Source organism: Neomonachus schauinslandi, chromosome 8, assembly GCF_002201575.2.
Source record: "Neomonachus schauinslandi chromosome 8, ASM220157v2, whole genome shotgun sequence".
Classification (NCBI taxonomy): domain Eukaryota; kingdom Metazoa; phylum Chordata; class Mammalia; order Carnivora; family Phocidae; genus Neomonachus; species Neomonachus schauinslandi.
The window spans coordinates 74,335,738-74,359,915 of NC_058410.1; the positions used below are offsets into that span (position 1 = coordinate 74,335,738).

Consider the following 24,178-nt stretch of genomic DNA (forward strand, 5'->3'; position numbering starts at 1 on the left):
TAATGCCGGGCCTCAGGACAGGAAAGCAGGAAAGTCTGTTTCATACTAAGATCAGTTTCGAACATGCTGGGTTAAACTCAGAGACAAGTGCCTTCACTATAGGACTTCCTAGAGCCTAATGTATACTACGTAAATCTCCAAGAAAAGGGATATACTGTGTAGCATTTCACAAGCATATATGATAAATCCTTAACAGCCAGAGGAACGGTGTTCTAGGGGACACTTGTAGATATTGTGGAGGGCAGTATTTTAGGATGAGAAGTCTAGCAGGTAAGTGGCAGATTCTAGGTGGATATTTCCAGGAATTTCTTCTCAGCAAATCATGCTAATGATAGCTTCATTCTTTTGTACTTTCGAGCTATAGAATCTCTTTGAAGACTCCAGGATTTTTTTTACCAAATTAACATGGTTTACTGACAGAAACACATTGGGTGCTGTTTGTACACATCAGCCATTTATATATTGGGCATTTATAAACCGGGGCTGCCTGTATGTTAACGGATTTTCTGCTATAGATAGTGATACGCTTATAGTCTTAAAGCATGAAACTATGTTTTTAGTTTGTTGAAAATAGATCATTTTCTAAATAATGAGAGGAATACAATATTTTAAAACAACGATAAATTTAAGTTGAAATAAAGGCATTATAGTGTCATCCCCTAGTTTTGTTATCTATTTCCTTAAATCCTTAGTTGTATCTGAAAATGTTTTTCAAGGATAACAAAGACTTAACTTTCTTATGAATACTTAGTAAACCTTTCATGTTAACAGTGTTTATGCCTGTACTAGACCATAAAACTTTTTTAAACTATAATTATTTGTTTACATTACCATCGTATGTTTAATTTTATTGCCGTTAAAGAAGACATCTATGTTTGGTAGAAACCACCAGTCAAAGAGACATCATAGTAACATAGTGAATAAGTGTTCACCAGCTATGAAAGATTAATGTCTTAAATCACTTAATAAAGTTATTTTTTGTGTTTTAATTTTCACATCCATTAATTTCTAATGTTACATAAAACATGCTTTTCCGAGCCCTTATACAATGGGAATCGTGTTACCTGATGGATCCTAACAGGCCTCAGCAGTATGAACGCTGTACCACTTGCATGTAACTAACACAAAGGAGCCAAAGAATCACGATTTTTGTGACCGCCAACAGTGCATGAGCCGTAAGAATGCATTTGAAGAAATTCATGTTGTATAAGGGAGCCTTTTCTGCAATTTAACTTGGTTCTTTTACTATATTTTCTTCTCTTTTTATTCCTTTAATTTGTGTTGTTTTAAAAACCGCACCCAAGATGCCTTTGCAGCTTCTCCCGGGGAGGCCCCTGCAGCATCCGAAGGGGCCGCCGCGCCAGCGACCCCAGCCCCCGTAGCCGCCGCACTTGATGCATGCTCAGGAAATGGTGGGTCGATAGTCGCGAGCAAGTCTGTTGTTTTCTCTGTCCCAATGTGAAACTCCCGTAGTGAGATGTGGCCATATGTTCTTCTGACTTTAATTTCTTCTGAGTATAAAGGATCATTCATCATAACTGAATCAGTAGCGCCGGCACTTAAAACATTAAGACGACCAAATGCATACTTATCAAAATTGACAATTTCTCAAGATTGACAATTTTTGTCAGTGCAAGTATGCTCTCTTAATGTTTTTTTGGTCCCCTCCTGCTGGATTGTACTCTTCTGTAGCGCTGAGTTCTACTATATAGGCATGTTTTAGTGAATTTTCAAAGCTACCAAATTGCCCAGATTGAGGATTTGAAGAACAATCTCTAATCCTAGACCGTAGGCTCATCTTACATTGAAGCGTTTTAGTTTTTTAACTTGTGTTACCTACTAAATTTTCTTTTTTTTTTTTATAAAAACATCCTAATCACTGACCGTTGCTAATAGGATAGTAGTTCAGTCCAGGCAAGCCTAATGCCTAGCTAGTGTGTGAATATCTGCGTAAGGTGCCTCTTACCCATAGTTATGATGCCTCTCTCTCTCTCTCTCTCTCTCTCTCGTCTCTTTCCTTACTGATGCTATATGTGTGTCTCCACCTTCCTTTTCCAAAAGACCCCTTTGCCCCGTCTGAAGGTAGTGCAGAGGCTGCACCCGAGCTGGACCTCTTTGCAATGAAGCCACCTGAGACCAGTGTTCCTGTAGTTACCCCTACAGCTAGCACAGCCCCTCCGGTTCCCGCCACTGCTCCTTCTCCTGCTCCCGCTGTCGCAGCTGCCACCGCGGCCACCGCCGCCCCCGCCACCACCTCAGCCACCGCCACCGCCGCTCCTCCTGCTCTAGATATCTTTGGTGGTAATGTTTCGTTGTTGTTGAACTCTCTCCCTCGGGTGGATTGAATTCTGCACACACAACCGTTACTGCATGACAACCGGGTCAACCCCATGCCGCCTATTTCGGAATTCTCCCCTGTGCTGATGCACAACTGGGAGGTGATGCTGTGTCAGGCTGGTCTGTCCAGTAGAGTAAAGGCATGTGTGTTCTTGGTCTTAGATTTGTTTGAGGCCCCTCCGGAAGTCGCCGCGGCGCCTAAGCCGGATGCTGCTCCTAGCATAGACCTGTTTGGTACAGGTAAAACCAAAGCCACCCTTTTTTTTTTTGAACATTAGTTCCCCCCTCCCCGATGTTTTGATGACTGAACTCTTGATGCTCCCCTGTGATAATGCATTTGTTAGATATTGAACTTTGATTTCCGCTTTCTACTTACCTCTGCTTGGTTTTGGTTTGTTTCACTTTGGGAAGACGCTTTCTCCTCTCCACCACAAGGGGCCTCTCCTGTGCCTGAGAGCTCTCTCACTGCTGACCTCTTATCCGGTGAGTGCTTCTGCCAAGGCCAAGCCTTCTGAGATGTCTGGTGGGGGTTGTGTGTGGAGAGGCGGACACGAAGATGTGCAGGTTTGTCTGGAGTTCTTTTAAACTCAAAATTCACTTGGAAAAGAAAAAAAAAAAATCTCATTTTGGCCCATCACCAACCGATGAGGTTCATAATTTCCAATCTAATGCTGGTGAAAAGAGACAACTCCCCCCACCCACCCGCGCTAAAACCTCTGAGTTCAAGAAGTCAAATGTTATTTTCTTTAGGAAAGTGTATATTTTTAAATCCATTTGCTTTGTCTTAACTGTTAAGACTGTCTGCGATCTTACTGCCCGCTGTTAAACACGAAATCCCAGGAAGCCATCTGTCAAGGCTCATGCATGGCTTTATTTTCCCTTGGGTGACGTGTGATTTTTCCTGTTGTGTGCTTCACTGCAGTGGATGCATTTGCAGTACCGTCTCCTGCAACCACTGCCTCTCCAGCAAAGGTGGATTCTTCAGGCGTGATAGACCTTTTTGGGGGTGCGTACCTCTCCTCCTTCAACACGTAAACAATCTTTATTTTTTTCCTCCCTCAATTTCTACATCTTCTCTTTCATTATATTCCATCATTCTTTCTTTTGACTCTGAAGTTATTTCCATCTCTTAACTGTAAACTTAAGTTTTTAAGATCTTTCCCATTGCTTTGCCATCATCATCTTCATCCTCATCAGTTCATCACAATTTTCGTGCATGGCCTAACAGAACCAGATCATTTTTCATTTGAAGTCTTTGTGTTTTTAACTTTCTGTTCATCCTAATGTAGAATCAGCTGGTTGGAATTTCCTTCTACTGTTCTTCCTTGGTGAACCTGATCTGTTGGCTAAATCAGCATTTCTAAGTTCTTAAAAGCAATATAAACGTTAACTAGATAATTTAGAATTGAAAACAAGCCATTCGAAACTGAAAACATAAGCCGTACAGCCATACATTATTCTGTAGGGTTTATTGAGCTTAATGTTTTAAAATCTTCCCAGAGAACTAGAAGATGTTTCACTGGTTTAAATGTATTTTCCCCTTACTTTATATGTTATCTGACGGCAGGGAGATGTACTGAACTAACTCTTGCACTACTCATTAGGGTGATGCATTTAAAGTCACTTTAGTAGCAGTAAATTTATAGGGAAACGTACAGATTTGAAGTGATTTCTTCATGAACATCCACTAATGTGTATGCCCCGGGCTCAAATGCCATTCTTAGCAAGTTAAACCACACTGAGTACCTTACCTACTGTATGTAGAAGCATCATGGTATGTGCCATAAGGGGTACAATGGTGTCACAGTCTCTGACATTCAGAGCTCAAAACTTGTGGCAAATAAACACTGAACTCTGATAAATGGGTACAAGTGGAGCTGCTGCTGCTGCTTGAATTAAGTCTGTTAATTTTTTTTCTAAGTTTAATAGAGTTCTAAATGGGAAAATTCCATTGTGTATTGCCTTCGGGCAAAATTTTTTAAACCTTGGTCCTATTTTAAGAGATGTCAGGATTTAGTCCAAAACTTTTATTCTTTAAAAAAGAATTGTCTTACAAAGGGGTGTTAATCTGAAATATTCTAGAACTCTTTTTTGAGAGAATAAACTGGTCAGAGCATAATTCAGCTCACTCAATCATTTCAGTTATCCACAGGTGACAAGCTCACCACACAGTGTCATGTCTATGCATTTCTTGGCAAAACACTTAATTTACTTACTGTACTTAATGTTTACATTCTTTTACTTTTTTGCTGCATAATGGATAATGGGTAGATGCATTTGGAAGTAGTGCTTCTGAACCCCAACCTGCACCTCAGGCTGCTTCTAGTTCATCAGCATCGGCAGACCTACTAGCTGGTAATTAATTAAATTAAAGTAAAATGGTATTTTGTGGAAGTTAAGTTTGACTGTATCTTTATAAGTAACAGATATGTAAATTTCACGGTGCATGTTTTCTTTCCCTTTTGAGACATAAAATTGAAAAACAAGACACTGTCTGATAGAAGGTTATTTCCTAGGATTTTATTAAATGAGTATTAAAATCACAGTCGTATACAAGTCACCCCTGTGGTTCCTGGGATGTTCCTAAATGCCTTACTTTCAGTTAGCCATTTCTTTTTGTTTACTAAAAAAGTAATGTGCTTATGTAGCGAATTTTATCTTGTATTGCCTGTGCCCATTTTTTAAGGAATTTCTGTGGAAAGATACCATTATGTTTGACAATTGATTCTGTAACATGAATCACTCTAGGAGAAACTGTCAGATTTCTACCGGTGTTGAAGCTGCTGCTACCTGTGCCACTTTTTTAACTAGTTGGGGGTTTTTTTGTTTTGTTTTGTTTTTGTTTTGTTTTGTTTTTAATCTGAAAACCTCTAGAGAGAGATCCCAGTTCAACAAGGACATAGTGTGGAGTAGTCTGGTCCAAGATGCCTAGGATTATTGCTTATTGCCAGGATGGGATAGATAACATAAAAGGGAACATTTCAAAGACTCAAAGATAGTAAAAGTCAACTATCAGACTTCCCTGGAGGCTGGGCGAAGAGTGCTTAATGATAGCTGCATGAGAAATTACTGTTTTTACAGGCAAAGCGTTTGCCATTTGCGAGACTGCAGTCATCCGTTTCAGGCTCAGGTTATCAGTCAGACTCACAAGACACTGCTGGCTTACCTCACCCTGACTTTACTGAGAAGGGGATGCAACAGGAAATGCGGCGGTGCCCTCACAGAGGCCTCAGATACTCAGATGCAGCTTCCAGTGCCCCTCCCCAGTCACCACAAGGGATGCATTTTGGTCATGAGGTTGGCAGGGGACTGATGAGGGTGTGGGTCATGTCGGCACAAGGAAGTTGCCATGTTTAAATTTCCTGCTTTTCATGTTACCCTTGAAAGAGTTAGCGGCCGGGTCTTATTTTTTCATGTAATGAACGGTCCTGGCCAGCTACGGCAGGCACAGAACATCCATTCCTGGATTAGTAATGCGTGATGACCTCACGAAAGGACGCTTGTCACCTTTCAGTAGTGTAGGAAGTTTGGTATGAGGTCCAGTCTTCTCTCAAGAGGCCGGCAAGGGTAAGCACAGCCCAGCCGCTACCCTCCCCTTTCATCGGTCATTCAGACTGGCTATTTGGCCATCTTTTTTTTTTTTTGAAGATTTTATTTATTTATTTGACACAGAGAGAGAGCACAAGCAGAGGGGAGCGGCAGGCAGAGGGAGAGTGAGAAGCAGGCAGAGGGAGGGGGAGAAGGAGGCTCCCCACTGAGCAGGGAGCCCAACGCAAGGCTCCATCCCAGGACCCTGGAATCATAACCTGAGCCGAAGGCAGACGCTTAACCGACGGAGCCACCCAGGCGCCACTTGGCCATCTTTCTTAGGGGCAACAGTGGTTCATCTGTGTTTGTCCTCTCCTCTCCAGACTACCCTGGCTAAATATGACACTCCTGGTTGCTGAATCCACTTCATACCAGTGACTGCCAGCTGGTACTTTCCTGAATGGTGAAGAACCAGGGTTCCACTGTAATGTCGCTGTGGACTTTGGAAGCTGCAAATACGATAAGAGGCAGGGCACTTAACACAAAACACAGTTGGTTATTTGGGGAAAAAATACTAGCTTACCTGGCTTTTCTCCTGGCCTGGGTATTCTTCATCGCAGCTTCAAATTGGTCACAGAAACCTTCAAGCTCTTACAAAACCAATAACCTTAATTCTGGTTTTCAAGATTCAGCAATAGGTTTTTAACAAGCCACAGAAATACCATAGTTTTAAATGGCTATTTGAGGGAAATGACCTTGTAAATTTCAATGAGATTACTGATTATAAGCCTTTGGCTTTGCAGTTATAATTAAGGTTGAGATGGCATAGGAAATCAAATGTTCTGGCATTTTGCAGAATTCTAAGAAGTCTCTCTTTCTCTCTTCTTACACAGACCCCAAAGAGGGGTTGAAAGCCTATCAGACAGCAGCCTGACAGGAGCCTGGTCCACCATGTTGAGCACTTCCAGGGCTGCAAGCCTCCCTGTGCTTCCAGTGCTGAAACTTGAGATCTTGTGTTTCCAAAAAAGCCAAAAACACTGGAAGTAGGTGCAGAGAGGCTGGTCAAAGCCTATGGGAAAAGACAATGTTCCCTTCCAATTCAAAGTCAGAAGTCAGTGGCAGAGCCAAGAGATTTGCTCCTGGGGGTGAGACAGGGTCTAAAACACACCTGGAACAAATAGGAAGAGTTTTGTCGCCTACTGCCAAGTGCAACATCGGGGACCTGAGCCTCAGCTGCACAGCTCTGAGGGCCAAAAAGGGAAGTACACAAAAAGTATAGGTTAGAACACTTCACCAAAATCAAGCTTAAAATTGCTCAATTGTGTTGCCTATCCTGAAATCTTAGTAAAATGGGAGAGAAAAGGAAAAAATCAGTGATGAAAGTGACAGTGTCATTTACATAGGTTTTACTGACTGTACACTTCCCATTTTTTCCACCACATCATCTTGTGACTTTTTTAGTGATGGGAAAGTATTTTGTGCACCTTTTCTTCTTTCTCTGTTTTTTTTTTAATTTAAATCAATTAATTTTAATGTAAGTAGGAGTGAATGGGTTCTAATGTCTAGCTTGCTTTACAAACAATTTTTATAATTTAATTTGTACATATCTGAGTCTGATTTACATGGCACGAGGCCAACTATTCTTTTACCTTATATCCTGATATAAGAGATTTTAAATTCTAATTTCTCTAGGTCTTAATTATTTGGGCTAGTTTTTCATACTTCTCTCTGTTCTGCTTATAGAAGAATATTTCTCATCCTTGTTTAGGTAACAAAACAGCAAGAATCCATATTCTCATTGAAGAATATCATGGAATATTAATATAATCTTATACTATGAGCTAGAAGCATCTTTCCTAGCCAAAAAACCCTGCTAATGTACACAGTATAAAGTCCCAGTGACATTTATATATTTAATCTAGCTGACAGTGGCTATTTCAGAGTTTTCAGATTGCCCAGACATTTCTGTTGAATGAATATCAATGGTAGAACAAATATTTGGGGCACTGTGCTATGGTAATTTGCAGTGAAGCTTAATGTGTGTTATACTTTTGTGTGTATCTATGGGGAGAGAACAGTTAAGTCCACAAGCTGTTGAAATGAAGAGGAAGTTGTTTGTTTTTTCAAAGATAAATGAGCCCAATCATAGACAAAAAGGAAGTCCACAAATAGCAGGTTCAAAGTAGGAATTTGAACTAAAAAGGAGAGAGAGAGTTATATTCTGTGAGTCTTTAAAGTCTTCTGTTACTGGCTTTTAGTAATGAGAGTATTTTGTGGGAGAATAAAAAGGAAAAATAATACACATACACAGTAATGGAAGGTATAGACTCTCTAAAAGTAACGTTGGTTGCTGAATAGGGGCTCTTGCTCCTCAAATTTTTTTTGAGGGAATAAATTTACATATATGTAACAAGGGAAATGCGATAAAATGATTTTTAGAGGTTTTTCAACTGAAAATTAAGAATCATCTCAAAATTGGGGAAGAAAGCTTTGTCAAAATTGGTATATAATTTAAAACTAGAAAACAAAGACTAAATGGATAGTCTTTTAAATTGGGCACATATCTCATAAAAACTGGTTATTCTCCTTTATTCAAATTTACTTCTAGAACTGTCAAATAATACCAATCCCAGAATTGAACTGTGTATGAAATATCATCCTAGTCATTTTCTACCCCTTGAGTAAAAATTTCACGTTCTGTTTGGTGTACCCAAGTGGTGAAACTAGAGAATATTCTAGAAAAGACATCTGTTTTGGCCAATGAGAACAGACTCAAAGAATAATTCTCTCCAAATCCTTGAGATTATTGGTAGGATACAGATATTCTCCATATCTCAAGTGAAGTCTGAGTAGAAACTTGAAAGTTAAGTTTGTGTCAAATAAAAGGAAATATTATTTCATACAGTGAAGAATAAAGCTCTCAAACTCCTCTTCAGATACACCAGCTAAAAACTTAGACGTTTGAGATATATAGATTACTGGATGACAGATGTAAAAATGGATTATTAAGGGAGATTAGATGTATTATGCCTAACTTCTGAGGTTGACATCAAACAGGAAAACCATGTTCTTCAATAATAGACACGATTCTGGGGTGACTGCACCATAGATTTGTACTAGTATAGGAATGTGCCACATCCTATCTTTAATTCCAAAGGCAGGGAATAATATGAGCCCTTTGTAGTTTTGCATTCTCTGTTAACCAAATGACACAGATGACTTTTTAGCAGAGCCACAGAGGTCTTTGAACTGGTTTAAAATATAAAAATGTTCAGTGTGGAGTTAATAACTAATAATATCCACTGAATGGGAAGATCTACAGAGAACCAATTCTTTCATACTCTGGGGTGGAGGGAGCAGTTTGAAACGTGTCGGACAAAAGGGTATTAGTTCTAGAAATATTGACTGTCTCAGATTGATCTTAGTAAATGGAATGTGTTAACAGCTGATTATATTACAGAGTAATTGAGATGACATCATCTTTTACATAATGGAACGAATCTGAGTGTGAAGGTGGTATGTGTGGGAGTGTGTTTATCTACCAGTGGTTTTAAAATTTCACTCTCCTGACCCAAGTGATATATCAACTGTGACTGTCAGTTTTGATATGTCTGTTAATAGAACTTCCTTAAGTGTGTTGGCTGTTCCCTTTAGGAAGGTAGATTCATAAGACTACCTGTGACAAAAGGCAGTGTATCTGTAGATGGTTGAGCACTTGAAGAGAGACGGCGATTTAGTTATAGTGTAAGACAGTCCAAATATGCCTGTAGGATATCCAGAAGCCTACTGATTGTTACCTTCAATTCCATAGAACATCTTCCTTAGTATAATTCAGAACCATATAGGAAGAGTAGTGGTTTGGGTTTTCGTATTACTTACCTCTATTCCAGGCCTCTGAAACTTTTCACTTAACAGGAGGAGTTTCCTTATTAATGTCTATAATTTTCCTATTTAACCTTTCATTCAGAGTATAGCAATAGGTTTTTTTTCTTTAAGACAATCAGTTGGTTATTTTGTATCACTTACAGCTTTTTAATTAGTCTAGATTTGTGAGGGAGGCACCTACTTCATAAGAACTGAGTATAATGGGAAAAAGTTATCTTTCTAGATCTCTGTCAAGTTCATAAGCCTGCAGGAAGAGTACAACTCTGGAGTCATTCCTGGCTATGGAAAAGACGCCATGTAGTATTGTGGTGAAAAACCCAAGCTCTGGAAGATTGCTGTGTGGAATCCTGGCTCTCGTTTGCCATCATTTGACCTTGGACAGATTATTTAACTTCTCTGGCCTCAGCGTTTTCATCTGTAAAACTTCACAGAGTTGTGAGGATTAAATGAGCTAATATATGGTTTGGTTTGAACAATATAAACCTGCTGTTTTTGTGGGACCAAAATGGTCAAATATTAGCAATCCATATGGTTCATAAGGTTCAACCTAAAAAAAAAAAATGCTTAGAATTGTGCCCCTGGTGGTACGTGGTGAGCCTCATGCCAGTGTTGGCTTTACCTTCACTTTGTTAGAGAAGTCACTAATTTTTTTTCATTATTCACCTATGGACATGATCTACTTATCTTATGAAACTCAGTAGTACTAAGCAGATGAGCCTTGTGTAAATGTCGTTTTTCTCTTTCTATCACTCAATCCTGGGTGGATATGTCACCTTCCCTTTGCATCCCTTTTTCCAGTCATGGAAAGATAGGATTGAATCAGATGATCGGAAGGCTTTTTCCAACACTAATATGCTGTGATTCTAGAATAAATTGTCTCTTCTTGGTCAAGTTTGAAGAAACTGAGAGTCAAGAACAGTTGTTTCCGCATTCACCTATAACAAAGAGAACCACACCATAGAAAAATTGCCTAAATTAACCACAGCCATATTCCAACTTGAGGTGTGGGATGTTTCCCAAAAGTCAGCTTTAACACAGCCATCAATCTCCCTAAAACCAAGCAATCCCGTCCACAAAAATACTTACTTCTAGCCCATTTTTGCTTCATAATATCAGTTCTTAAAGATCTGGAGAATGTCTTTTCTTCAGTTAGGAAAGTTACATAATGCCTATGTCACTAAAATACTAAAATTACGTCGGGGTAGCCACTGTGAACTTTAAAGACCATCCTCTATTAGGTAACAGTTTTCCGAATTGCATTTTTTTCATACATATACAAGAAAAGCCTAAACTTGTATCATTATCAGTGTCTGAGAGCAGCATGACTTGAACGTTATTGCCTGCTTTAGAAAACAATAGCCGGAGAATTTCAGTGGAAGTCATTTTCAGACTTATAAATGAGTTCTATAGAATGAAAGTTTAAGGATTTTTTTTTTTAAGCATTCTTTATGTTTTTGCAAGCAGTTTGTGAACAAGAAGATGTGGCTAGATTAGAAAGGAATATTTATACCCAAACTGAATATAGAAAAGACTTCTGGAAGTAATAAATTCTTTGGTAATAGAACATCTTCCACTGTCTTACTGAGAAATTGCTGCCTTCACTGGTTGTGTGTTTTATACAGAAACAGTACAGAGTGAGCTTTGCTTCTGCTTCTATCTGTCGTTTGAGAGAAATTATTTGCTTCCAGCCTTCAAAAGGTAAATAATTTGAAGGCTGGTTACTTTACAATGGAATTTGATTTCTCCCCACCTTTTATATTCAGAAGTATCTTTATTCAGTAAATATTAATTCAGTGTTTTAGGCATTATGCTGAATATTAGTGAAAAACAGGAGAAGACAGTTCCTGACACCAAAAAGCCATCCCTGAAGCAGAGGCTGGGGATGGAAATAAGGACATGTGATGGGAATGGGATGGAGCTGTGTATCAGATGCAGAGGACACAAGAGCAGAGCATGTAACTCACACATATTTGCAGTGGGAGGGGTGGGCATAGCTGTGGCTAATAGCAGTGGGTGACAGTTTCAGTCCAAGAGGCCCTCCTGGAGTGAGCATCTGACTCCCCGTGATGGTGTTAGGGATGCAACCTAGTTTGCAGGCAGGGGAACAAAGACAGAAGAACTTGATTGCTGTACAAAGGAATCTGCATTACATGAATCTGAAAGTTATGGAGAGCCAGTGAAGGACGTTAGAGAAGTAACTTTGCCAACGTTTTCTACTCAGAAAGATCACTCTAGCTGCACGGCAGAGACTAGATTGGAGGAAGTCCAGACTGGATGCAGGAAGCCCCTCTGGGTGGCTGTTTATAAATCCTGAGAACTGATCTGGGGGAGCCCACATTTAGCAGGAGCAGCAATGGGACTAGAACATGTATGAAAGTTATTAAGGAGGATTTGGTGGCAAAGTGCATGCATATTTTTCTGATTTGTATTTTATTATTACACTGAGCCAATGTGTACAACTAAGCATTTTCTAGCTACCCAGTATTGTGCTTTGAAGAAACAAAATTTTGATATAATGAAATTATCTCAGTTTTAACCCTAGTGAGACTTTTTTAGCTTTAGGTAGCTAGGTCCATTGTAATAATAGACTTGGTTGCCACAGGTTCTCTTAACAAGAGTATATATTCTTAAGTGCTATCTTGTTTCTAACGAACTTCGATCTCATTAATACATGACAAAACTGGCCGTTCCCAGAGGGAAGGTGGGGGGGGTGAAATAGGTGATGGGGATTAAAGAATAATTTATCATGATGAGCACTGAGTCACGTATCGAGTTGTTGATTCACTGTACTGTACACCTGAAACACTAGTGTAACACTGAATGTTGTACTTGATTTTAAAAACTAAATGAAAATCTTTTAAAAATACATGACAGATACCAAGGCACATGAAAAACTTTTAAAAAACTAACTTCCCAGTTTTACTGACTTCTCATCTATCTACGTGCATTCAATCCCTCCTCAGTCTCCTATAATTTGTCCTGTTTTCCTGACCTTTACCTACCTTTGGTTGTTTCTGCTTATATTTTTCTGGAACTGTGTTTTTCCCAGGATTTGGGGGTTCTTTTATGGCCCCTTCTCCATCACCAGTGACTCCAGCTCAGAATAACCTGCTACAGCCCAACTTTGAGGCAGCTTTTGGAACAACACCTTCAACTTCTAGCAGCAGCTCCTTTGATCCATCAGGTAAGGCAGTGATTTTTCAAATGTTCATTTTTTCTGATTGTGTAATAGCCCACCTAAGGTTAGTATGATATCAGGAATCTTACAAGCAGATACTGAGTGGTGACCTGGTTTTAAAACTTTAATAAGTCTCTTATTCTGTATTTTAAGTAAATATTTTCAGTACATTTTGGAAGATTTAAGGATAATCTGTAATCCTTTTCTGTGTTTCTGTTTTAATTTTTAGCAGAAATCTAACACCACACACACCATCTGTTTGCATGAGCTTCCATGCACGTGGTTTAGAGGTGGTTAAGGGAAAACAAACACTTTACACAGTATCTAGATGTGTGGACACTCCCACTGCTATTGCTTACACCCTCTGAAGCTTGCATGGCCCTCGGTTTTATGAAGTTGGGACACAAGTAGTATTCTTTGCCTGCCTTTAATCTTTCATCCTGCTGTCATTTTGTTTGTATTCTCTTCCATTCTACTCTTCCCATGCTGGGTCCTTACTACAAATTTTCAATTGGTGAGTTTTTGGCAATTAAATGTGTTTCAGAAAACACCCTAAATATATCCCCTGCCTGACAATTTGGTTGCTTCTATTGCCAGTGCTGTCTTTTTCCAACTTAGAATTATTGTACAGTAGTGTTGATGATAAATGTTCGAAGTTTTTTAATGAAAATTAATGACAAAAATTTTGACATGGATAAGATATTAACGTCAATTTATGCAAATCCTCTGAGTCTGTATTTTGAATGGTCTTTCTGTATTCTAGGAACTAAGCAAGTTGGTAATTGGTTATATAGTGATCAGGAGCCATCAATAACAGCATGATTCCCAATAGTTAAAATAGTTTTCCCTTTAAACATCCCTTTAAAGTTAGAACCAAAATTGACTGCTTATAATGAGGGCGGGTCAAAATTTTTACTTCTAAAATATGGTCAACTGTTTTTCAGATACTTATTACTACATCCTGCCCAGTAGATCAGGTTTTATTCCAACACCGACTTCATAGGAAACCAGGAGATCCAGCCTTCTTTTCTCATTTAAGAATTGTTTTAAAGATAAGCATTGTAGAGAAAAAAGATAAGCATTGTAGGATTTGAGAGTAAATTATTTAGGCTTTGCTGTAAATTACTAGCATTTTCAATAAAAAGCATTTCAGCGATTGTTTTTGATAAGCGTATCAGTGGCTACCACTTACTGACTGCCTGCATAGAGCAGGCATTATAATAAAGACATATATATTATCTAATTTTATCTTCACAGCAAAACCATGTGGTAGTAGTACCCTCCCCATTTACAGATAGAAAACTAAAGCTCAGGTGGTAACTTTCTCAAAGTCACACAGCTAGTGAGGCATGCAACTAAATTTGAGCCTAATTCCAACCCCAAAATCTGTGCTCTTTCCTGTACATTACACAGATTTTTTTTTTCCATCTTTGTTTATGTGTACTAGTATTTCTGTACTTCACGAGTAGACATATGTAGAAATGTTCTTCTTGGTGTTATAGTCATAAAAAGTATGGATGACATGCCCTCTTTTGTAAGATTGTATATTCACTTGTTTTATCGTTTTTCAGAAGATAATTTCCCTTTAATTTTGCATATGGCCTTTTTTTTTCCCCCTAAGCATTCTGAACCTGGTCTATTTGATTTCCAGTGTTTGATGGTCTAGGTGATCTACTGATGCCAACCATGGCACCAGCCGGGCAGCCTGCACCCATTTCAATGGTACCCCCCAGTCCAGCTATGGCAGCAAGCAAAGCCCTTGGGAGTGACCTTGACTCATCTCTTGCCAGCTTAGTAGGCAGTGAGTAATACAGTTTTTGTTTTGATTTGTTTTTTACTGCATCATATGCAAATTTTTTTTCTCTATCTCTTTATATGTATTTTTTTCTGGATTCACTTGTGGGTGAGTATATCAAGGAGTGGACAGAAATTCTTAGTGCTTTACCCAGTACAGTTCCTTGGAAGATGAACAGTGTGCCATTGTCTCACAAGCTGTCCCCATGCCATTTTTAATCTAAATTACTACAGGTATAATTAGCATATGAAAGTGTGAAACCAAGTGCATTATGTATAGTAAGTACTTAATTTTTCATTTCACTTGGAAATAAGAACATAGAGTAACTTAAATATTGACAATTGAGCATCCATGTGAATTTTTTTTAAAGATTTTATTTATTTATTTGACAGAGACAGAGGGAACACAAGTGGGGGGAGTGGGAGAGGTAGAAGCAGGCTTCCTGCTGAGCAGGGAGCCTGATGCGGGGCTTGATCCCAGGAAGGCAGACGCTTAACCGACTGAGCCACCCAGGTGCCCCCATCCATGTGAATTTAAGTTACTCACTGAACAAATATTTATTGAGTACCAAGCACTCTTCCAGGTTCTAAAGATAAATCAGCAAACAGAATAGGTATAAATTTCTGTTCTTAGGGTACTCAGCAAGGGGAGAGACAAACAAACATTTTCAAATAAATTCTATAGTATGTTAGGTCATATAAGCACTATGGAGAAGAAACAGACCAGGCAAGGAGGAATTGGAAATGCTGCAGAATGGGAGTTAGAGTAGGTCTCACTGAGAAGGTACAGTTTGAGCAACGATTTGAAGATAAAAGGATGAGCCACGTGGATATCTGAAGGAGAATATTTGCAGGCAAAGGAGACAGCCAGTGCAAAGGCATTGGGGCAGAAAACTGCCTGGTATGTTCAAGGAACAACAAGGAGACCAGAGGCTGGAGATGGACAAGTGAAGGAGAGAGTCCTAGGAGATGAGGGCAGCTGGTATAAAGATTGACCTTTTCTTTTAACTCTGCATTTGATTCTTCATTAAGGTGAATGGGTTCACCAGTGCAGATACCTTTCACTTTTCTCAAGGCTTTAAAAGGTCCTTGATACAGGCTTTTTTTCCTATGAATTATCCAATGGACATACTTTTGCTTCCCATTCATTGTTCCTGGTCTGGACATCCATGAAAATGCTTTGATGACACCCATGGAGAGGTTATTTGAGTATTTGTTCCTACTCTAAAATTTCATCTCACTGAAGGATGGTTGCCAGTGGTAACTGCTTTGGTGGCACTCTAATGTGTCATCCAGATTCTCCTTTAGAAATAAAGGATTTATACCTCTTAACTGCTGAGAGTGCATTTTTTATTGCAAATGGTAGTAAGAGAGAATATTTTTGAGTAATTAAATTGCTATGTGTGCTGATTATAGTAATGATTACATGAATTCATGTATTTTTCAAAATTTATAGAAATGTAACAACTCACCTCCCCCCAAGAAAACACTGATTTTCACTATAGGTAAACATTTTTTTAATTAAAGTATCTTCTGGGGCACCTGGGTGGCTCAGTCAGTTAAGTCTCTGACTGTTGATTTCAGTTCAGGTCATGATCTCAGGGTTGTGGGATCAAGCCTCGCATCACTTAGGATTCTCTGTCTCCCTCTCTCTCCCCTCCCCTCCCTCTTGTGCTCTCTCTCTCTCTAAGATGATAATAATAATAATAATATAATTAAAATATCTTCCAAAACTGAAAAAAATTATCTACATACTCCCTACCAATATTCTAGTTTGCTTTTTTACAGAAATTGACAAGCTGAACCTAAAATTCATATGGAAATGCAAGGAAGTCAGAAGAGCCAAACACTCTAAATAAAAAAGCATAACCTTGGAAGACTCACACTTAATGATTTTAAAACTTAACTGCAAAGCTATAGTCATTAAGTGGTACTGCTGCATGGGATAGACATATACCCCAATGGAATAGAATGACAGTCTAGAAATAAACTTATACATCTGTGCTCAATTGATTATCAACAAAGGTGCCACGACAGTTCAATGGGAAAAGAGTTGTCTTTTCGACAAATGGTGCTGGGTCAGCTGGATATCCACATGCAAAAGGATAGAGTTAGCTATCTTGCCTACTCTAAAATAATTAATTCACAGTGGATGAGAACTAAATGTAGGAGCCAAAACTATAAAACTCTAAGAAGAAAATGTATTAGTAAATAAATCTTCATGACCTCGGATTGGGTAATGTTCTTGCTATGACACCAAAAGCACAAGCAACAATAGATACAAATAGATAAATAGAACTACGTTAAAATTAAAAACTTCCGTGCTGCAAATGACACTATCCAGAAAGTGAAAAATAACCCACAGAATGGGAGAAGGTATTTGTAGAACATATATCTGATAAGGAATTTATGCCCAGAATGAAGAACTCTTACAACTCAATAATGAAAAGACAACCTAATTTTAAAATGGTCAAATGATTTAGATAGACATTTCTCCAAAGAATATAGACATGTGGCCAATATGCGCATGAAAAGAGGCTCTGCACCAGTCATCTGGGAAATGCATATCAAAACTGCATGAGTATCACTTCTCACCCATGAGGATGGCTATAATCAGAAAAGACAATAACTAGTGTTGATGAGAATGTGGAGAAATTGAAACTCTCCAACATGGCTGGTGAAAATGTAACTGTGGAAAGCAATTTGGCAGTTTCTCCAAATGTGAAACAGACTTACCAGTAGGCAGAGAGTGCATCACATGAGTAGCCTAGAAAGCTCTTCCACCACACCTCTGCTCAACTTTGCTCAAATCTCACCTTCTCCATGAGGACTTCCCTGAGCACCCCGTTTAATGCTGCCTGCCCCTCACCCTCACCCTGCCTGACCAGATCCCTCGTACCCTGCCCTTCCTTTGCTTTTTCCCATGGGCTTTCCTATCACCTTCTAGGGGCCTATGTAATTTATTATTTTATTGTTTTATCATCTATCTCACCCTATTAGAAAGCAAATTTCTCCAGGGTTGAGATCTTCATTTTCTTCACTAATATATCCCAAGTGCTTAGAACAGTGCCTGGCATCTGTAGAGGCTCAATAAATATTTGATGAAGTAATACATGAACTGAGATTAGAGTAGAATGAATAAGCCAGTTCCGGGGTCCCCAAGACTACCTTCACTCAGAGATTCGCTAGGACTCACAGGACTCAGCACATGGTTGTACTCACAGCTAAGATTTATTATAGCAGCATAGTAAGGACACACAGCTGGATCATCAGGGAAAAAGACACAGCAGAGCTTGGATGAATCCACATACCGACTTCCTTATGCTCTCCCCTTCCCATGAGGGGAAAAGCACAAGAAAATGCGGCAACACGCGTGATGTTCCTGCCCGTGGAAGCCCTGTAGAGATTCCACACCCAGGGGTTTTGTTGGATGCTGATCATGTAGGTCCTCTGTGCCTAACATGTCCCAAAGTCTCAGTCTCACAGAAGGAAAGCAAGTGTTCAGCACGAACCACACTGTACAAACAGCTTAGACATCGTAAGCCACCCTTATCATTAGGAAAAGTATTCTCTCGGGATAGAGAATAGTTTACTAAGCTAGGTTCCCAGATGCCAGGCACATAGGCCTTTCTAAGAGAATAGTCTCGAGCCTGCTATGTTTACTCTTTTCTAGACACCAGTTGACATTAAATTGTGATCCTTAAGTATAACGTGAAGTAAAAGAAAATGTTAGATTTCTGAACATGTTTCCTAACATAGTTTCTCCTTTGTAAAATTGAATACAGTCATTCTTAGGCAAAATACGGACTTTTCCTAGACCTCTGACTCTTTGATCTTTGAAATGGCATGTCATTTAAGCTGAGTATAGAGGTTTAAATTCTGCTTTCTTTTATCCTTTTATAGATCTTGGAATTTCTGGTACCACATCCAAAAAGTAAGTGTTTTTGAAGTTATCTGGTTTTCTTGTGACAATGTATTTATATTTATTTGAGACTATTAAACTCATTGGAGCAATAACTCACTCTCAGGCTAGGTAATTTCAAAATTCATTTTTATTACATTCTGGATTTTTGTTTTTGTTGTTATTCTACTAGAACTTCCAAACTGTTGACTCTGCAATGAAAAAGGACAATCTGTTTCAGTCTCCAAGATTACCACCAAGTTAGGCTAGAAATACTTGGGAATTATGGTTTGAGTGCTTTAATAGCTTTAAATTCTAGAAGCTTTAAATTCTAGAATTATTACACTATTCCTAGCTAATATTGGTTTTAAAAAGTCTCTCATGAAGGATCAATTTTAAGGAGGATAGTAAGAATAATAAACAATGTGCCTTTTCTTTAGATGCACTTTTCAACATTTCTAAAATTGGGATGCATTTTACAATAGATGTATCTTACAATTCACTGTAAGGCAGGTTATAGTCATGATGTAGTTGTGTGAAACCTTCTGATGAGCCCTCTCAGATCTAGAAGTGCCATCATGTATGAAACAAAATATAGGTATTTGACAGAATACAGTATGTATACAGTTTTTATAATATACTTATTTGGAATTTCTTATAACCAGTGAGGAATGCGGTTGAATTTTGTGACACATTCTTCTATTGGAAGTGATAGGAAATTCCTGTTACCACTGAGATCCAAACTCTAAATGATTTTTTTTTTATCAAATGCTTTTATGCTTTCTTAGATATAATATAAGACTCCTTTATAATTTTTAACCTTTCTCTCAATAACTCAAACAGACTGCTTCTAACCCCAAGTTATGAGCCACACACACTCTTTTCTGATTAGTGTCTTTTAATACTTTTGTGTGTTTTTGCCCGCTTGATTTTAGGGGAGATCTTCAGTGGAATGCGGGAGAGAAGAAGTTGACTGGTGGAGCCAACTGGCAGCCGAAAGTAGCCCCCGCCACCTGGTCAGCAGGCGTCCCACCAAGTGCACCTTTGGTACGTAGCCACTGGAGGCCAGGGCAATGCCGACAGTTTGCCACTTTCCTAGTGTATAGGACCGAGTGCACTATGTGTAATTTTGCTACTGACATTTTATTTTTTCACCCACATGGAAGGAACCTAAGCCAGAAGCAATATTTACCAAAATGCAACTTGCAATGACTTTCTATTTAATAAAGATTGTGACCTATTTTTTATTTTCATTATTTCAAAATAGTATTTAAGCTTCTTTAGCTATCAGTTCTATATTTACACAATTATGGAAACAACTTTTCAAAAGTCTTGAACATCATTGATCATTATCTATATTTTTATCTCCTTTCTTGCCCAAGTTACCTGATTGTCTTAATAAGTAAGGAAAAATGTTTTTTTCTTACCAGAAAGATGGGGCAGTTTTCTATCGTGTAAGTGGACTTTCATTTTAAAACCCTATTAATTCTGCTCACCATTTTTTTAAATTGAAACTACCAACACCATCTTTTCTATAAAATTTAAATAGATTTCATTTTTGTGTATTAAATCTCGATTAATACCATCGTTCACTCTGGAAAGAGCATCTCACTGGAATTTATTATTTTGTGAGATTTGAAACCACAAAAAAGACATTTCCAGGATAGGAAATTTACTCTTTTCCTGTGTATGCCCCATTTTTAGCAAAAACAATACTAGTCACTGTTTCCCAAGCTTATTTGTAATTTCACCTTGGCTCACTCCCTGCACCTAACTCACACTCTTCTCTAAGGCATTCTTGATGCCATCTCTCCTTGTTGCCTGAATTAATTCCTAACCTCACCCACCAACCCCAGCCGAACACATGGAAGTGAATTAATATAAATTAGAATATAAACACTTCAGATGCCATTAAAAGTAATCATGCTCCATAAATTAAATACTTGAATTTTAGAATTTAAAATGTTTTCTTTTAAATAACTTGATAAATAGTAATGTTTTATATATAAACAGTTTTATTACAGCTTAATAAATAAAAATAAGTTTAAACCAATTGGAAAAAGACCTTTTAAACTAAAATTTACCACTAAACAATACTAATAGTATTAATCGAATTACAATTTATACTGTAGTTTCTATAAGAAAAAACATTCTGGGGTGCCTGGGTGGCTCAGTTGGTTGAGCAACTGCCTTCGGCTCAGGTCATGATCCTGGAGTCCCTGGCTCGAGTCCCGCATCGGGCTCCCTGCTCGGCGAGGAGCCTGCTTCTCCCTCTAACCCTCCCCCCTCTCATGTACTTTCTCGCTCTCTCAAATAAATAAATAAATCTTAAAAAAAAAAAAAGAAAAAACATTCTGTGCTCAGTATTGAGTTCTCAAAACCTCTAGTCTCCTTACCCAACCCCATGGTTGTTAGAATGAGGGAAATTTAAGGACTAATATTCTCTGCCTTTGGTGAGCTCAAAGTCTGAAAGATCTTAATTTTAAGATGTAATTTCTAACAAATAACAATGAGAAAATTGCCTATTGTATCTAGGTATTTATCTCCTTAAATATTTCTTTGGATTATCTTAAAACTGTTTAAGAGGACCATACTTAGCTTTAAAATAAGGAGTTCCATTTTAATTTTACAAAGGATACTTAGTAAAAAACTATATATCTCTTAAACTGACCTATGCTCAGGATGACCATATAATTTATTGTCCAAACCAGGACTCATTTTGAGGGTGAAAGGAGCATAATTATTACCCTGGACCTCAAGCGTTTACCTGTAGCTGGTGGCCCAGATAGATGCTGAGACCATAAGCAGATAGTTCTCTGTCTTAGGGGGCTGCACTCCGTTCTCAGAAACAGAAACATTTGAGAGCTACTATCTTGTTGGGGATAGAGGGAAAGAGATTCAATAAATGTAAATAGAATCCCTAAAGAAAGAAAGGGCTTCTTTAGAACTGATCTTATAAATCTCTGAATACCACATATTGACATCAAATCTCACAATTTATATTATCATTACCAAATTGAAGGAACTCATTTTCCTATTCTCTTCTATGCAAAATTAGAGAGGTGCCATGTGTTCTGAGAAGTTTATACTTTAGTGGTGTTGCCCTTATCAGCAGGATAAATCTTTTAATTGCTTTTTAACAGGTTGATTTCAGAACAGTCATGGTGATAGGTGCTAACAAAATCTACGGTAGACTGGAGGAAAGGGTGGTGAGAATATGGGTACTTGGCAGATCAGCTGTAGGCTTAAAACAAAAAGTGGTTGAGAGCCTGAAGTGAAGGTGGAAAGGAAGACAAAAAAGAAAATTTCAGGTAGAATCCACACTACTGGTGATCATTGTGAATGAAGCCAGAAGACAGTGGTTGTCCACGTTTCTTTATGGGGCAGTTCACTAAGCAATGAGGCCATTTACCAGGAAGCAGACAAAGGAGAACTACTTTAAAAATAGTATTCAGGGACCCCTGGGTGGCTCAGTTCATTAAGCATACAACTCTTGATTTTGGCTCACATCATGATCTCAGGGTCATAAGATGGAGCCCCACATTGGCCTCTGCACTGGGTGCAGAGACTGCTTAAGATTCCCTCCTTCTCGCTCTGCCCCTCCTCTCTCTCTCTCTCTCTCTCTCTCTCTCAAAAAAAAAAAAAGTAATAAGTTGGAGAGCTTACTTGGTCAACGCATTTCCTGAGATCAAGACTGTAACCATACAAGGTTGGGAATTTATCAGATACTTAACAGCTGTTTTGCTTCTTCAGGACAACAAGGCCACTAATTATCTGATTGGCAGGCACCATCACCGAGAATGAGAGTAATATTCTCATTGTTTTTAAAACTCCAAAACTCCTTATTTTTATTTATGAAGCAGAAGACTTTAAGTTGTTTGTAATTAAACTCCAGAGAGGAACAGACATTATGCTTTAGCATAAAATATCCACAACAGCTGTGGAAAGAAACTAGAACAACAGAAATAAATTATCAGGAGGGCAGAGTTAACGTGTATTTCTGTTTCTTTTGTTTATTTTCCTTGACATTTTAGGCAACAATATAAAGGTGGTCAAATGCAGAGTTATTTTATCTTTGTTAAGATAAAGTCTTAGAGGGCGCCTGGGTGGCTCAGTCGTTAAGCGTCTGCCTTCGGCTCAGGTCATGATCCCAGGGTCCTGGGATCGAGTCCCACATCGGGCTCCCGGCTCGGCAGGAAGCCTGCTTCTCCCTCTCCCACTCCCCCTGCTTGTGTTCCTGCTCTCTCTCTCTCTCTGTCAAATAAATAAATAAAATCTAAAAAAAAAAAAAAAAAGATAAAGTCTTAGATACAGTCTATGTAAATTCACTGCCCTTTATCCCATTTACTGCAAAGCTCTTCTTTAACAAAGCTCAGGCTTTGCTTTTACGTCAGAAATTATTCTGGCTTAATTATGTAAGAAGGCCTCTGGCTTCTCCCTCCAGCCAGTTCTTTCATAAGAACTCTCTTCCACTTTCCTATTCCTTAAAATATGTTTGAGTCTCCTTTTCTAAGAATATTCAAGAAAAAGAAGAGAAATGACTGACATAAGACTTATGCCTCAGAAGCTGCAAAGCAGTGTTTCCATATTTCCTGGTAATCTGTAGACCTCTCCTTTCAAATAGGAGATGAAAGGGCAGATGTGAGGATGAGCATCCTCCTGCTGCCTTTTAAAGTTTGTCCTGATCAACAAAAGCTAAGGTTACTCTTCCCAGTTTCTTTCAAATTTCCTTCAGTTGCTGCTTGGAGGTGCATCTATAGAATTTGTCAGAGCACAGAACTCAAGTTAGATCTAAAAATTGTTAACAGGACTTGAACACTTGAAATATGTCTGCTGGCAGGGCTCAGTCGTCATGGCCATCAAGGACCCTGTGTTTCCACGGCTACTTCTTCCTGTTTTCCAATGCACAACAGACCTCTTAAGTTTTCATCAGACAAACTGGGAAGATACTTGAAATTCAGAAATATATGCATTTGGCAAGAGACCACAGAATCCACAATTCTTTCCCTAAAAACAACATTTTCATATGCCTACAGAAGAAACATTCAGTTGAACATTGAAAAAGAAAACAAAAAAAATTAGGATAAATAATAATTGGGGAGTAAATTATTAAGAGTTAATCTATTTGGGCAAAATAGCAAACTTAGACTATCTTTAAATTATTTGACCCATTTATTTGCTCAGGAATTTCTACAGGTTCATTTCATTTTGATAACTAATAAAAGCCTTTTTTCTTTCATATCCTGAAGTTCTAATGATAACAATTCTGGTAAATAATACAGTTATCACTGTATGATACAATCCTGGTAAATGATAGGATTCTGGGTCTGGTGAATAGTCTACCACCTAACCTATTGAAATGATGAGTAAAGAGTGAATCTGAAAATATAAGACCTGTAGCATAGGGGAAGAAAAATAACTTGCCCTCTAACTTTCTGAATTCTTGGTTGAGACTCCTATAATGAAAGACAGGTTAGCAAAAGAAAACAGTTTAACAACATGTATACCATATATATATATATATATATATATATATATATATATATATATATATA

The 24,178-nt window shown here is 38.4% G+C and overlaps 1 protein-coding gene across 1 annotated transcript in view; it reads left to right on the forward strand.

Moving 5' to 3' along the window:
- SNAP91 (synaptosome associated protein 91) overlaps positions 1 to 24,178 on the forward strand; it is a 142,966-nt gene that overhangs the window by 105,928 nt on the left and 12,860 nt on the right. The window contains exons 17-26 of the mRNA XM_021693088.2: positions 1,305 to 1,412; positions 2,062 to 2,301; positions 2,500 to 2,577; positions 2,749 to 2,820; positions 3,260 to 3,343; positions 4,609 to 4,692; positions 12,800 to 12,934; positions 14,580 to 14,729; positions 18,626 to 18,656; positions 19,559 to 19,670. Coding sequence (XP_021548763.1) covers positions 1,305 to 1,412; positions 2,062 to 2,301; positions 2,500 to 2,577; positions 2,749 to 2,820; positions 3,260 to 3,343; positions 4,609 to 4,692; positions 12,800 to 12,934; positions 14,580 to 14,729; positions 18,626 to 18,656; positions 19,559 to 19,670 — 1,094 coding nt within the window. The remainder of the gene's footprint in view (positions 1 to 1,304; positions 1,413 to 2,061; positions 2,302 to 2,499; positions 2,578 to 2,748; positions 2,821 to 3,259; positions 3,344 to 4,608; positions 4,693 to 12,799; positions 12,935 to 14,579; positions 14,730 to 18,625; positions 18,657 to 19,558; positions 19,671 to 24,178) is intronic.